Source organism: Rattus norvegicus, chromosome 3, assembly GCF_021556685.1.
Source record: "Rattus norvegicus strain SHRSP/BbbUtx chromosome 3, alternate assembly SHRSP_T2T, whole genome shotgun sequence".
NCBI classification, from domain to species: domain Eukaryota; kingdom Metazoa; phylum Chordata; class Mammalia; order Rodentia; family Muridae; genus Rattus; species Rattus norvegicus.
Window position 1 is genome coordinate 133,544,969 of NC_141536.1, and position 12,308 is coordinate 133,557,276.

General features: G+C 40.5%; 1 protein-coding gene across 7 annotated transcripts in view; it reads right to left on the reverse strand.

The window, feature by feature from the left end:
* Ralgapa2 (Ral GTPase activating protein catalytic subunit alpha 2) overlaps window positions 1-12,308 on the reverse strand; it is a 282,313-nt gene that overhangs the window by 151,075 nt on the left and 118,930 nt on the right. For all 7 annotated transcript variants that reach the window (NM_001421313.1, XM_087651017.1, XM_087651019.1 and 4 more), the window contains 1 exon segment: window positions 253-446. In NM_001421313.1, the coding sequence (NP_001408242.1) occupies window positions 253-446 (194 nt within the window).

The following is a 12,308-nucleotide window of genomic DNA, read 5'->3' on the forward strand; positions in this document are numbered from 1 at the left end:
ATGAATGATGAAACCACACAGAATCCTATTTTAATATCTTTTACTAACATACACTTGGACTAAAGGAAGTAAGTCTCAGGTATTTAGTAAAGTGTTAAAACTACAGATACCATGATTTACTCTTGAGTCATCAAATATACTTCATCTAAATACCTAATTTGCATTTCAGAATATCTTCGATAGTTTGTATATTAAATGAGGCATGTTAATTTTTCTGCATTAGTATAAAAGATAATGAACATCAGAACACACCTTGGCCAGCTTGTACCACAGTTCATAGAGATAGCTGAAAACCTTGGCATGGATCTTCGGTGACTGGATGTTATTCACATCTCCAAGGATTCCCAAGACTCTTCGCCACAGCACAGCAGCAGAGTCCGGGTGCCAACCAGTGAGGTTCCCTCCAGCAATTATGCTGCAGTCGTCTGCCAGGCATTCCCTGCTGTCTGTGAGAAAGTGTGGAGTACCTCTGTCAGCATGATCTTCATTTCATCTTCACGGTTTCTGTTAGCTTTGTTGTAAATTACCTGTACTAAGTTTTACGAACTCTTGGTAAATTAATTAAGATAAAATGGTTTAGAATTTGGTAGAACAGAAAAAGAGAATCAGTTAAGGTCAAACCTTGATTCTTTCCAACTGAATGCCCAACAAAAAAATGATGTAACTTGGGGTGATCATGTGAAGGATTTTACGAAGCAGGCAAGATGAGGGGATTTTGAGTAGGATGAGCACCATGATGGGAGGCAACCCAGAGTCTTAGGGTACAGAGACATCTGTGTCAGGTTTGATGGTTTATTGAATATAGAATTTGCATACCAGAAAGTTTCACGCCCTTTAGGTCTAAGGAATACATGCAGTCATGAAAGTCACCATTCATCCCCCATAACCAGGACAGGGTTCACTCCCTTCGGTCTGAAGAGCACCTCTGTCACAGTTAGCTCCACTCCTCAGCCTAAGCACTTTACACCCGCTGCTGTGAGTGCTGGCCCTTCCAGGCCTGCCTCTTCTAGTGTCTCAGACAAATCCAATTCTAGTACTCAGTCCTTCTCCTTGGTTTCTTTTACCTAGAAGAACACACTCTTAACATCTCTAACACAATCTGCTCATTCAGGATCCAACCTTTGACCTCACAAATACTAGACCAGCATTCTACCACTGAGTGAGCCTTCCTGACAGCTCCACATGGCCAGGGCTCAGTGGATGTCCATGCAGGCATGATGCCTGCCGAGTTTCATCACGCTCTGAACACTGGTACTTTGTATTGTAGATTAAGGCTTAAAAATTTCTTAGTTTGAGAAAGGGATAAAAATTACTTAGTTTGAGAAAGAGACGGAGAGAGGGTGAGAAGCCATGGCAGGTGATGTTAAGATTCTGCTCTGTGTATTTACACGTTGTTATTAATGTTCTCAAGGGACGGATGGTACTGGGCTTTGTATGTTTAAATGGGCAATTATATCTTACCAATTGGGTCAAAGATTATTGTGTTGTGTGTTCTTTAATGTGTAGATTTAAGTAATGTAATGGAGCATGGTGCGACTGGTCTGGACCACTGCAAAGTTGGGATGTGTTTCTGCCAAGATATCTAGCAGATATCTTGGGACACCGCGGTGCGGACCTAGTAGGTAAAAGACAACAATACCTTTTTATTTTTATATTTTTACAACAACAGATGGGGAACCAAGGTGATGGGCAAGAATCCACTAGTAATCTTAAGAGCTGAGAGAGAGTTTTTATTTTCCAAGTATGAGTAGGCCGGAGCCATCTTAACTCATGTGATATCTCAAGGGCGGGAATTTAACAAAGAAAGGGTGAAGTAGCCTGGGTTGGCAGGCTGTCGGTCCCCTGCTGTGTGATAAGTAATGGCAGCTCAGAGAGTTAGAGATTAAAAGCTACATTTTTAAAGAAAGTTGTTTAGAAAGCCTTTCAGGATACTCATACTCTTTTTAACATGGGCTCCACGGGAATTTTGGGTTGAAATCCTAGTTAGACAAGCTACTTCTTAATCACAGGTATTATAGAAGTTATTAAGGTTAAAGAAAAATCTGTGGCTCCGGATAGAGAGCTTAACAGATGGATATATTTTGGGCCAAAGTCCTGAGATTTAAGATGCTTATTGGTTTTAGAATTGATAGAAGGTGTTTAAGTTTGTTTTAAGGAGAGTAAAGAGATTACCCGAATCACGTAGTGATTTTCATCTATGGTTCGGAACTTAGATAGGGAAAAATTGGTCACTAACTCCAAGTAGAGAGTTGCGATATATGTCTGTAACACCGGGAAGAGTGAGTGCAGACATATATTATAGAAATTATTGAGGTTAAATAAAAATCTGTGGCTCTGGGTAGAGAGCTTAACAGATTGAGATATTTTGGGCTAAAGTCCTGGTTTGATATGTTGCTTATTGATATTGGAATTGATAGAAAGTATTTGGTTTGTTTTATGAATTACCCGCTAAAGGCCATATGGCTCGTTGATGCTGGCTAGCGAGGGTTTGTGGTTACTTTTGATATTTACCACAACAGGAAGCTTGGATTCTCTTAACGTGGGCTCCACGGGAATTTTGGGTTAATTTCCTGATATCACAAAGTACAAAAGCCTATCAGGCTCATTGTTTAGCTTACTTCATAATGGGTGTGACTTTGAGTTTTAAGGTTATATTATTACTCTGAGAGAGAGTGCAAGATACAAGCTTTCCTGGTTACAGACTAAGGAACACAGTATTTTGGGATAAAGATTTTGTCTTTGTGTTTTTAAAAGGTATGATTTGGCTCTGGAAACCTCACAGAGTCATACTGATTAGATTTGATAGAGGTAGACCGCCTGAAAATTAGATTCAGGAGAATCAAACAAAAAGATATCTTGATTCTAAACTCTTGTCTTGAGAGTTGTTTTTTGTAGAATGTGCCTACTTGGAATCCTGGTCTCAAGGACTTTCAGCTGGGTCCAGTCAGGACACATAGACTACAGCATTTGCTTCATTCTTCCTACTCCCTACCCCCAAGGATATGTCAACGCCCATGTACAGCTTGAAGAAGTTGTAGAGGAGTCGTCGCCCCAATTCCCTGGACTTTGGGGGGCTGGAAATGGTAATTCTAAAGTTGTCTTTATGAGGAATTTAAAATTGGTTGTAATTTAACAGGGAGGAATTAGTTAGATTGAATTGTACAGTCATAATCTCATTCGGTAACTAAGCTTAAATCATATCTTTGTTTTGGTATATAGAATTTATTTGTCAAAAGAGTTTAAAAGTACAAGGTTTAGAGCCAGTCCTTCTATTGTTGTCATTACAAACTTCTGAGTTGATTACACCTGTGAGTTAAGATTCAAATAGCGAAGTCATGGCTCTGGGTTTGGGAGAGTACTTTCAAGATAAAATTTAGGATATGGAGACAACAGTACAGATTGTCTTATATGGATAGATGGTTTTCAAAAACATCAGAAATCCACAAAATTTGAGATTTAAAGTTATTATTTATCTTTTGTTGAGACATATCTGCTCCTAACAGTTCCCCTTTGGCAGATTTAATGAAGAATGTGAACATCTCTACCTCCAGGTGAGGCAATACTTTGTGCCTAGGCAGCCACTGGACAAAACTGCCTGCTTCGTCTGCAGACTAAGACTGTCCAGAAAAGGACAAATTATGCAGAATAGTTGACTGATAAACTCTGCCAAGACAGGGTGAACAGCCCTTCAAAATCTGCATTTCTAGAGTCTGTCAGTTGATTTTGGGCTAAAAGGCTGAAGACTTGCGCTCACATATTGCTAACAGGGGAGTTTGCTAGTGGAGATTTGTCTCTACAATCTCTCAGTTCTGCAAGCTGTGTTAGGCTTCCTATGTGTATAGAGATTTGGTCATTCCCAGATTTCTGACGGGGTTGAAGACATTATAGTCTCATATCCTATCAGGCTGTTTAACTCTAAATATACATATTTTATTGGACAGTTATCCAATAGTATACAAGCTAGCCAAGATACAATATAGATTTTAAATCTTTCTTAAGCTGGAATGAATAACTAAATGTTCTGTTTAACTGATATAGTGATGGACTGGGTGTTGAGAATATCATATGCTTTATAAATTGTAGAATGATAATAATTGTACTCAAATTATATATAAGTGAAAAGGCTTTTTAACTGGACAAAAAGGGGGGAATGTTGTGGTTTGCCCTGAAGTTATCTGTATTTTGATGCTAATTCCACTGCCCCAAGGACAGATGTCTAGTCGCATACTCAGAACTCAGGTGACTTCACCAGAACCACCTCTCCATTGAATTTGTAAAGTACAGGTGAGGGGCAGGTACAGGATAGAAGGAGGCCTGTCATTGGAGGAGAAGGAAGGATGGGCGGGAGAGAAGTTTGAAGGAAGAGGAGGAGACTAGGATAGAAAGGGAGACAGAGAGAGGGTGAGAAGCCATGGCAGGTGATGTTAAGATTCTGCTCTGTGTATTTACACGTTGTTATTAATGTTCTCAAGGGACGGATGGTACTGGGCTTTGTATGTTTAAATGGGCAATTATATCTTACCAATTGGGTAAAAAAAAATTACTTAGTTTGCACGTGCGTATTTATGTATGTGTGTGGGTTTACAGATGCCATGGGAAACATGTGGAGGTCAGAGAACAGCTTGCAGGACTCAGTTCTCTCCTACAATGTGAGTCCTGGATATTGAACTCAGGAGTGAAGTTCTACTTGCTAAGCCAACCCAAAGTCATATGTATATATTTGTTGGTTTTGTTTTTGTTGATACAACATCTTACTATACAGCCAACGTTGATCCCCAATTTGCTTTGTACCTCAGCTTGGCCTGAATTTGGCCTCCTCAGCCTCCTGAGTTCTGGGATTACAACGAGATACTTCCATACCTTGTTGCAGGATATTTGATCACACTGTGAACCCCAAGATTCTGTTATTTTACTGAAAAAAAAATCTGTTTCTGGTTGTGATGTGGCTCAGCCCCTAGCAAACACCTTTAATCCCTCTGGCTGGACTACAGACAGGCCCTTGGTACACACCTTTAATTCCAAACAATGAAGTTAGTTTGTAGAAGGAAGCACCCTTGTTTGAAAGTGATGTCTAGTTGAGTGGCAGACAAAGTGACAAATCAGAGAACGGTTTAACAGAATAGGATATGCCCAACTCTCAGAGAAAGGAAAGGGAAGGTACTTAAGGAGCAGTGTAGAGAGAGAAGGCAAAGTTTTACTGGGACAGTTGTATAGAGACAGGTTAGAGAAAGTGGAAAAGGAGTCAGAAGATTAGAACAGACTGCTAAAGGTAGTATGAGACCGAGCAGAGCAAGTCAGTCAGAAACTGGGAGAAGCTGAATCGAATCAGTCAGCTCGGAGAGGAGTTTGAGCCAGAACAGCTCAGTTGAGCCAGCCAGCCAGAGTTCATAATGAACTAGAAAGAGTGAGCTTATTCAGCAGTAAATATCAGAGGCTGAAAACATTCTAGGCCTAGATTGTACAGATTCTAAAAGCTTCCAGGACTAGGCTTTGGTTAGTAGAATGGGGCAGTAAGCCTTCAAAACAACAACTGCTTCAGGAGAGTAACAGTACTTTTATAACACCTACCTTATGCTTTTTTCTTATTCCTGGAACTCAAATTCCAGGAAACAATTTTCCTAATAAGCTCTCTCTTGCTGAGTGCTAACCTCTTATCTAATCTAATCCCTGTTTCCAAGACAGCATCTCTGTACTTAGTTCAGTGGTGATCTCTGCTGGGAAACCCTGTCATCTACTTACTTTATCTTCTATAATAAAGTCAGCAGCTTGTGGGCAGTGATAACTCTTTTTACTTCTGCTTTTGTTGTTTGTTTGTTTTGCTCTTTAGATCTAACTCACTCTTTACCCTAGACCGGCCTAGAACTCACCTTGTAATGCAGTCTATCCTTGAACTATCAGCCCTCCTCTTGTCTCAGCCTCCTAAATGTTGGAATTATAGGATGAGAGACACTGTGCTCAACTACTTATTCCCAAATCAATGCACTGGCTTCCTGTGTTCAGCCTATCACTGCCTCCTATTCATGTAGATACCTAACATGGCTAGCCCTCCGATTACAATGATTTCAGTCAAGCTGTCAGGGATACTGACAAGAGTCCATGCTGCTCCATCTAGAACACCTCATCCTCTTTGCTCTTTGGTTGTTACTATCTTTGCCGTCACCTGTGTCCTGTGGAATTACTTGACAGCTCTTTCGATGTGGCTTAAGGACTGGAAGGAACAAGTGGGGCTGTGTATATTTGTTAACTAGATAGGCACAACTAGCAGTCCTTGAAACTCTGAAGGCTGTCAGAAACATAAAAGCCTAGGAACCACCTACAGTCTAGTTGAAGGGTATAGGGGTATGACATATTGACATGTGATGAGTATCCTTCCAATTTGCCATTATAGTTGCATCAGGGTAAAGGAAAAAAAGGGGAGGTAATAAACACCCTTTTCACTGATTTACTTACTTGGTTTTTGTTTTAAGGCTCTCACTGTGCAGGGCTAGCTGTCCTGGAACTCACTATGTAAACCAAGTTGTCCTCAAATACACACAGCCCCATCTGCCTGGCCTCCTGAGTGCTGGAATTAAAGGCCTCAGCCATTACACCCAGCTTCACCTTATTTGTAAAAACTCCTCATTTCATTTTTTATTTTAACATTTTTGAAGATTTATTTGCCTTATGCTTATAAATGTTTTGCGGCACATATGTACATATATCATGTATGTGCCTGGTGCTCAAGGAGGTCAAAAGAAGGCATTAGAACTCCAGGGATTAGAGTTATAGATGGTTGTGAACCACCATGTGGGTGCTTGGAATGGAAGCAGGGTCTCTACAAGAATGGTGTGCGATCTTAATGTTGGGCCATTTTTCCAGCCCCTAAGTTTTATTTAGTCTTAATACATTTTTATTTAACAATTTGTTCTTCATATTATTTTTGTAAAAAACAGACATATTTAAAAACTGTTGGAGATTCATGAAAAAATATAAATAACATCAGTATAATCCACACAGTTTCTCTATTATCAGCCTTGCACATTAAAATATTTATTACAATTAACAAACCAGTCCTAAAACAGTATCAACATCTAAGCTTTACTTACAATTTAAAAATTCGTGTGTGTGTGTGTGTGACTGCATAACTGCATGTTTGTGAGTGTGTGTGTGTATGTGTGAGTGTATGTATGTGTGTGAGTGTGTATCTGCCTGTTTGTGTGTGTGTTTGTGTGAGTGTGTGTGTGTATGTGGAGTGTATATCTGTGTGTTTGTGTGTGTGTGTGTGTGTGTGTGTGAGTTTATGTATGTGTGTGTGACTGCATATCTGCATGTTTTTGTGAGGGTGCGTATGTGTGACTGTGTATCTGCATGTGTGTGTGTTTGTGTGAGTGTGTGTATATGTACGTGTGTTTAGGCATGTCTGTGGTTTCAGAGTATTGGTCCTTGCCTTCCATCTTGTATGAGGCAGGCTCTCTTGTTCACTGTTGTCTATGCAGCCATGAGCTAGTGGCATTGCTTTGTCTCCGCTTCCCATGTCCTCAAAGGATAACAGGGATGACAGGTACACACCACCAAACCTGGCTTATATGTGGGTTCTGAGGTTCAAAGTCATATCCTCACACTTGTGCAGCAGGCACTTTATCAACCCAGTAAGCCTCCTCTGCATCCTGTAGAGTTCCTTTATTTTTACTGGATTTTCACCCGGTTGCAACTCTAATGTAAACAGGAACAATACTTGAGGTACCTCAATCCTTCAACTAGACTGTAGGAGTTTCTAAGGCTTTTAAGTTTCTGACAGCCTTCAGAGTTTCAAGGAGTACTGGTCAGGTATTGTATAAACTGTTCCTCAGATAAGAATTGTCTTGTTTCTCTCACAGTATTTGTGATAGTTATTTTTAAAGGTCAATGTGATACAATCTAGAATCACTTGGGAAGAGAGTCTTAATGAGGCCCTGACTAGACTGCTTCCTTGATCACTCTAGCTTTGTTAATATTTATAGGGAATATTTTTACATTGTTCCCTGTTTTGTTTTGTGGGTTTTTTTCACTTCCTAGACACTCATATAAACTTTAGTTTTACTAGCTCTTCAGTTTACCTTCTATGGTATTATGCTATCTTTCCCCTTAATTTTGGAATAGGACACACATGTCATATTTTATTTACATACATGTAAAGCAGGTCATATCTTGTCCTTCACAAAAGAGTTCAGCTACATCCTAAAGATTATAATGTGTGCTGTTTTAGTTGAAGTCTGGTTTTTAGCTTATTTTCCTTTTTGAAATATTTGTTATTTTTCATCATAATCACAGGATATGTTGTAGTACAAATCAGGCATCTCTGTTGGTAGAAATTGGCCAACTTGTTAACATTCTGTTAAGTTAAAAACTATGCATCTCCCAAATACACATATATATGCATGTCCACTCAACTGGGCTAATTGTATTGTCTTTTCTTATTCTTATTAATAATTTTTTTTTTGCTTAACTCATCAATTAATGGCAGTTTATATTCAGAGTTCTTCCTATGAGAATGGTTTTACTAGTAATTTCTCATGTCTTTTTTCCAAATTTTGCTTCATATGTTTGGAGGCCGGGAAGAGCGGGTAAATGTAGAATTATTGCTCCTCTGATGATTTCTACTTTAAATTTTACCCAGCCGTCCACCCACAACTACACTGGCGGTCTGCTCTCCTTTAAAGAGCTCATCTACATTTACTGTGGTACCTAATATGTTTGACTTATTTCTAAATCTTTACGCTTTTTATTTAAGTCACCTTTGCTCTCCTCCTTTGAATCTCTGGTGAAAATTTACTGAGTTCTCCCATTTCTGCCAGTATTTTCTCTCTCTAATATCACATATGAGTCTCTTCTTATTTACATAACTATTCCAAAATTATTGTAGCATTTATCCCATACAAATAGGGGTGAACTGATTTCTGCATTTTTTAAAGGCCTCATCTAAGCAAATGAAGCACACCTCTGTATGCACCTGAGAAGGGGCTAAGAGCGTCAACGAGGAGTCAGAGGAAGGAATCTGAAAAGGAGAGAGCAGGTCCAGGATGGAACCAACAGCTTTCTATGCTAGTGATGGAAGGCTCCCCAGACATTGAGACAAAGATTCAGCAAGGATGACAGGTGGTGTCATGGGAAGTCTGTCCACAGAAGCACTGATGCTTCTTAGGGACAAACAAGTCTATTCCCTCCAGAGGAGCACCATATACTCCATGGAGAAGACACATTAACATGTATAGCCATCCAAACTCAGAATTCCTATAAGCCAGGTCTAGAAACCTGAGAGTAAAGTGTAATCATGGGTCCCCTTCATTTTCTGACTTTAATAAAGCCTCAGAAAAGACTCCTGTAAAGTCAAGTATAGTACCAAGCAGCTGCTGTCTGCAAAGACATGAGGACGCTTTAATAAATGCTTATGAATCAACGTAAGCCCTCAAGTGAATAAGGAACATGATATGACGTCTACTCCTCTCCATAAGATTGCCATATTGCTTCAATTCCTTGGTGGTGGGTAAGAAAATTAGGTGATGCTCTGCCTCATCCAAATTCCCCAACTTTACGAATGCAGCCATAAAAAAAACGAGAGCAGGGGTTGGGGATTTAGCTCAGTGGTAGAGCGCTTGCCTAGGAAGCGCAAGGCCCTGGGTTTGGTACCCAGCTCCGGGGGGGGGGGGGGGGGGAGGCATACTCCACCAAAAACGAGAGCAGCCCCAGCATCGCAGTGACACTGCTACTTCACTGGTGACAACTCCACATGCATAAAGGCTGGGCACTCACTCACCGCCTGCACTGCTGTGCTCCACCAACCAGCAGACCCTTGGTTTCTAAGGATCTGCACAGGAAATCTGCTCCAATCCTGCTTTGCATTCAGGAATCATTCTCGTCTCGGAGATTAAAATCATAGGCAACGTCTCCCACTATCAAAATATGTTGAGCTCTTAGGAAGGTTTTCAAGTGACTGTTCATTTTTCAATATTACTGTGAAGATTTTAATGAGCTAAAGTGTTTTTGCCCAAAATTATCCGGCTGGTGGCACGAGTTCCTGAACAGATGCTGACATTTTACATGTAGACGGGTCCTCAATGAAGGAACGCTTAATTAAAAATGGGGATTTAAGAGATTTTTAGAAAATTCCATGTTCACCTCCAAAATACCAAATATTTGCTTTAATTTCATTAGCAGCCTATGTCATTTTGTTTCTGAATGTTATAAAGGTCTTTAAAATTACTAAAGTATGAACTCTTAAACATATGTAAAATTTTCTCATCTTTCTCCAAATACATGATTTTAACAGATAAATAAAAAAATTAGAAATTTGAAAATATTGAACAGATTTTTAACTGGCAAATAGGTACTTTTGACCAAAGAACCAGTTCATATAGCTATAATTTTATGTGGGGTTGACAGAGTTTGAGTAAAGATAGACTTTTTCTTTGAAAAATAAATGGTATCACCTCTCAGACTCTTGTTAGCATCTTAACTGTAGGAACAGAAAAGCCGAGTGGCCAGCACAGGGATCAGGAGATCGGGTACAAGTTGGCATTCTGCTCCCTGGCAGCCTGACTCTCTGCCTCGGCCACATCTATTTTTATTACTGTTCAACTACAACTCAGACTTTCAAAGATGGTCTACCCATGCCAGTGTAGCTTTACTGTTTCCTCTTTATATTACTTCATGATATACAAGTGTATCAGAGGCTGGTCAAACACCCAAAATGTGTGTGATGACAGAGAACACTGACAAATGGTTTCTACAAATCAACTTCAGTGTAGGGGGATCGTGCTCAATTCACATCTACAACTGTAATTGAAGGACTTCCTGTAAGGAACATTTGAACCAGGTCAGTGATAAATACATTAACTAAAAGAGATTTGAAACTACATGATGATTTTAAGGTTAAAATTTAAATAATACTTTTAGCTAAATAATATCTAAAGCTTAAAGCATATCTGCTCATCGGTTTGGGTTACTTACTAAGGGCCTCTCTTCCCCACCCTGTCCTGAGAGGCAGGGGCACTCTGTGCACACACCAGACAATCTGCCTTCCGGACTGGATGTCGTAATCCACGAGAGGCAGGGGCACTCTGTGCACACACCAGACAATCTGCCTTCCGGACTGGATGTCGTAATCCACGAGAGGCAGGCACTGGCCCCTCCCACCCAAAGCAAGGCATTGGCTGTCTCTTATCAAATCTCACAGTAAACCTCATAGGGACCGGGAAAGGAATGATATCCCTGCTAGGTATGGAAGACCCTCCATCACACACCACAATTTCACACTTGTGAGGACGAAGTTCTAAAGTGTACATCAAATGCTTTCAGTCTAGTTGTCCATCCTAGGACTTTAACCTACATTGTATAAACTCAGAACAGCTATCATGTTATCTGAGATGACCAGGACACAGCCTCTGCCTTGGTTGTAAACTCTTAGGAGATCAGTAGATGTGACTCATTCATCTTCTTTGTCACGTGTGTGTGTGTGTGTGTGTGTGTGTGTGTGTGTACACGTATGCTTACACATGTATGTACACATATATGTGAGTGTGAGTACATATGGGGGCCTGAGGTTGCCATTGGTGGCCTTTCTCAATCACTCTCCACTTTATTTATTGAGAAAGCGTCTCTCTCCGAAGCCAGAGCTTGCCAGTTCCATCTGGTCTAGGTAGGCGGCTTACACTGGGGCCCCCTCATCCTGAGTGCTGGGATTACAAGTGACTGGTACACCTGCTTGGTTTTTCTGTGGGATTTAGGCATCCAACCACAGTCTGTATGCTTGCATGACAAGTCCATGACAAAGAGCCATCTCCTCAGGTCCACTCGTTTTTTTTTATAATTTTCACAGCATCTAAATCTGTATTTATAGGTCACAAGCTTCTCTGTTACCTAAAGGATGAGCTCAGAAACAATGCTGAGTGCAGAAGCAGAGCCACAGACACCCCACACGTCTGAGTTACTGCCGAGGCAGACTTGATGTGGATATTACTGTGTCTTTTCACTTTCTGTACTCTAATGCTATGGCACCCGGCCTTGCATCTTAGAGAGGAACTGCCCCTCCTGGTCTTTCCTTACTGTAGAAAGAGCAAACTCCTTCCTCACCGAGAGAGTATGTGCTTTTCATAAATGAACCAACACAAGCATCTTCCCTGCATATCCACCTTTGTCTCTGACAATCAGCCCATCTACTCCTGCCTTTCCCACACCAGGACCAGATCCCAGTCAACCAGACAGCCTCAGAGTCCACTGAGTTCACTTACAACAGAATGCTCACTCTCCCTTGCCTTGTTTCTCCCACTGAAAAGACAACAGAGCTTGGTAAA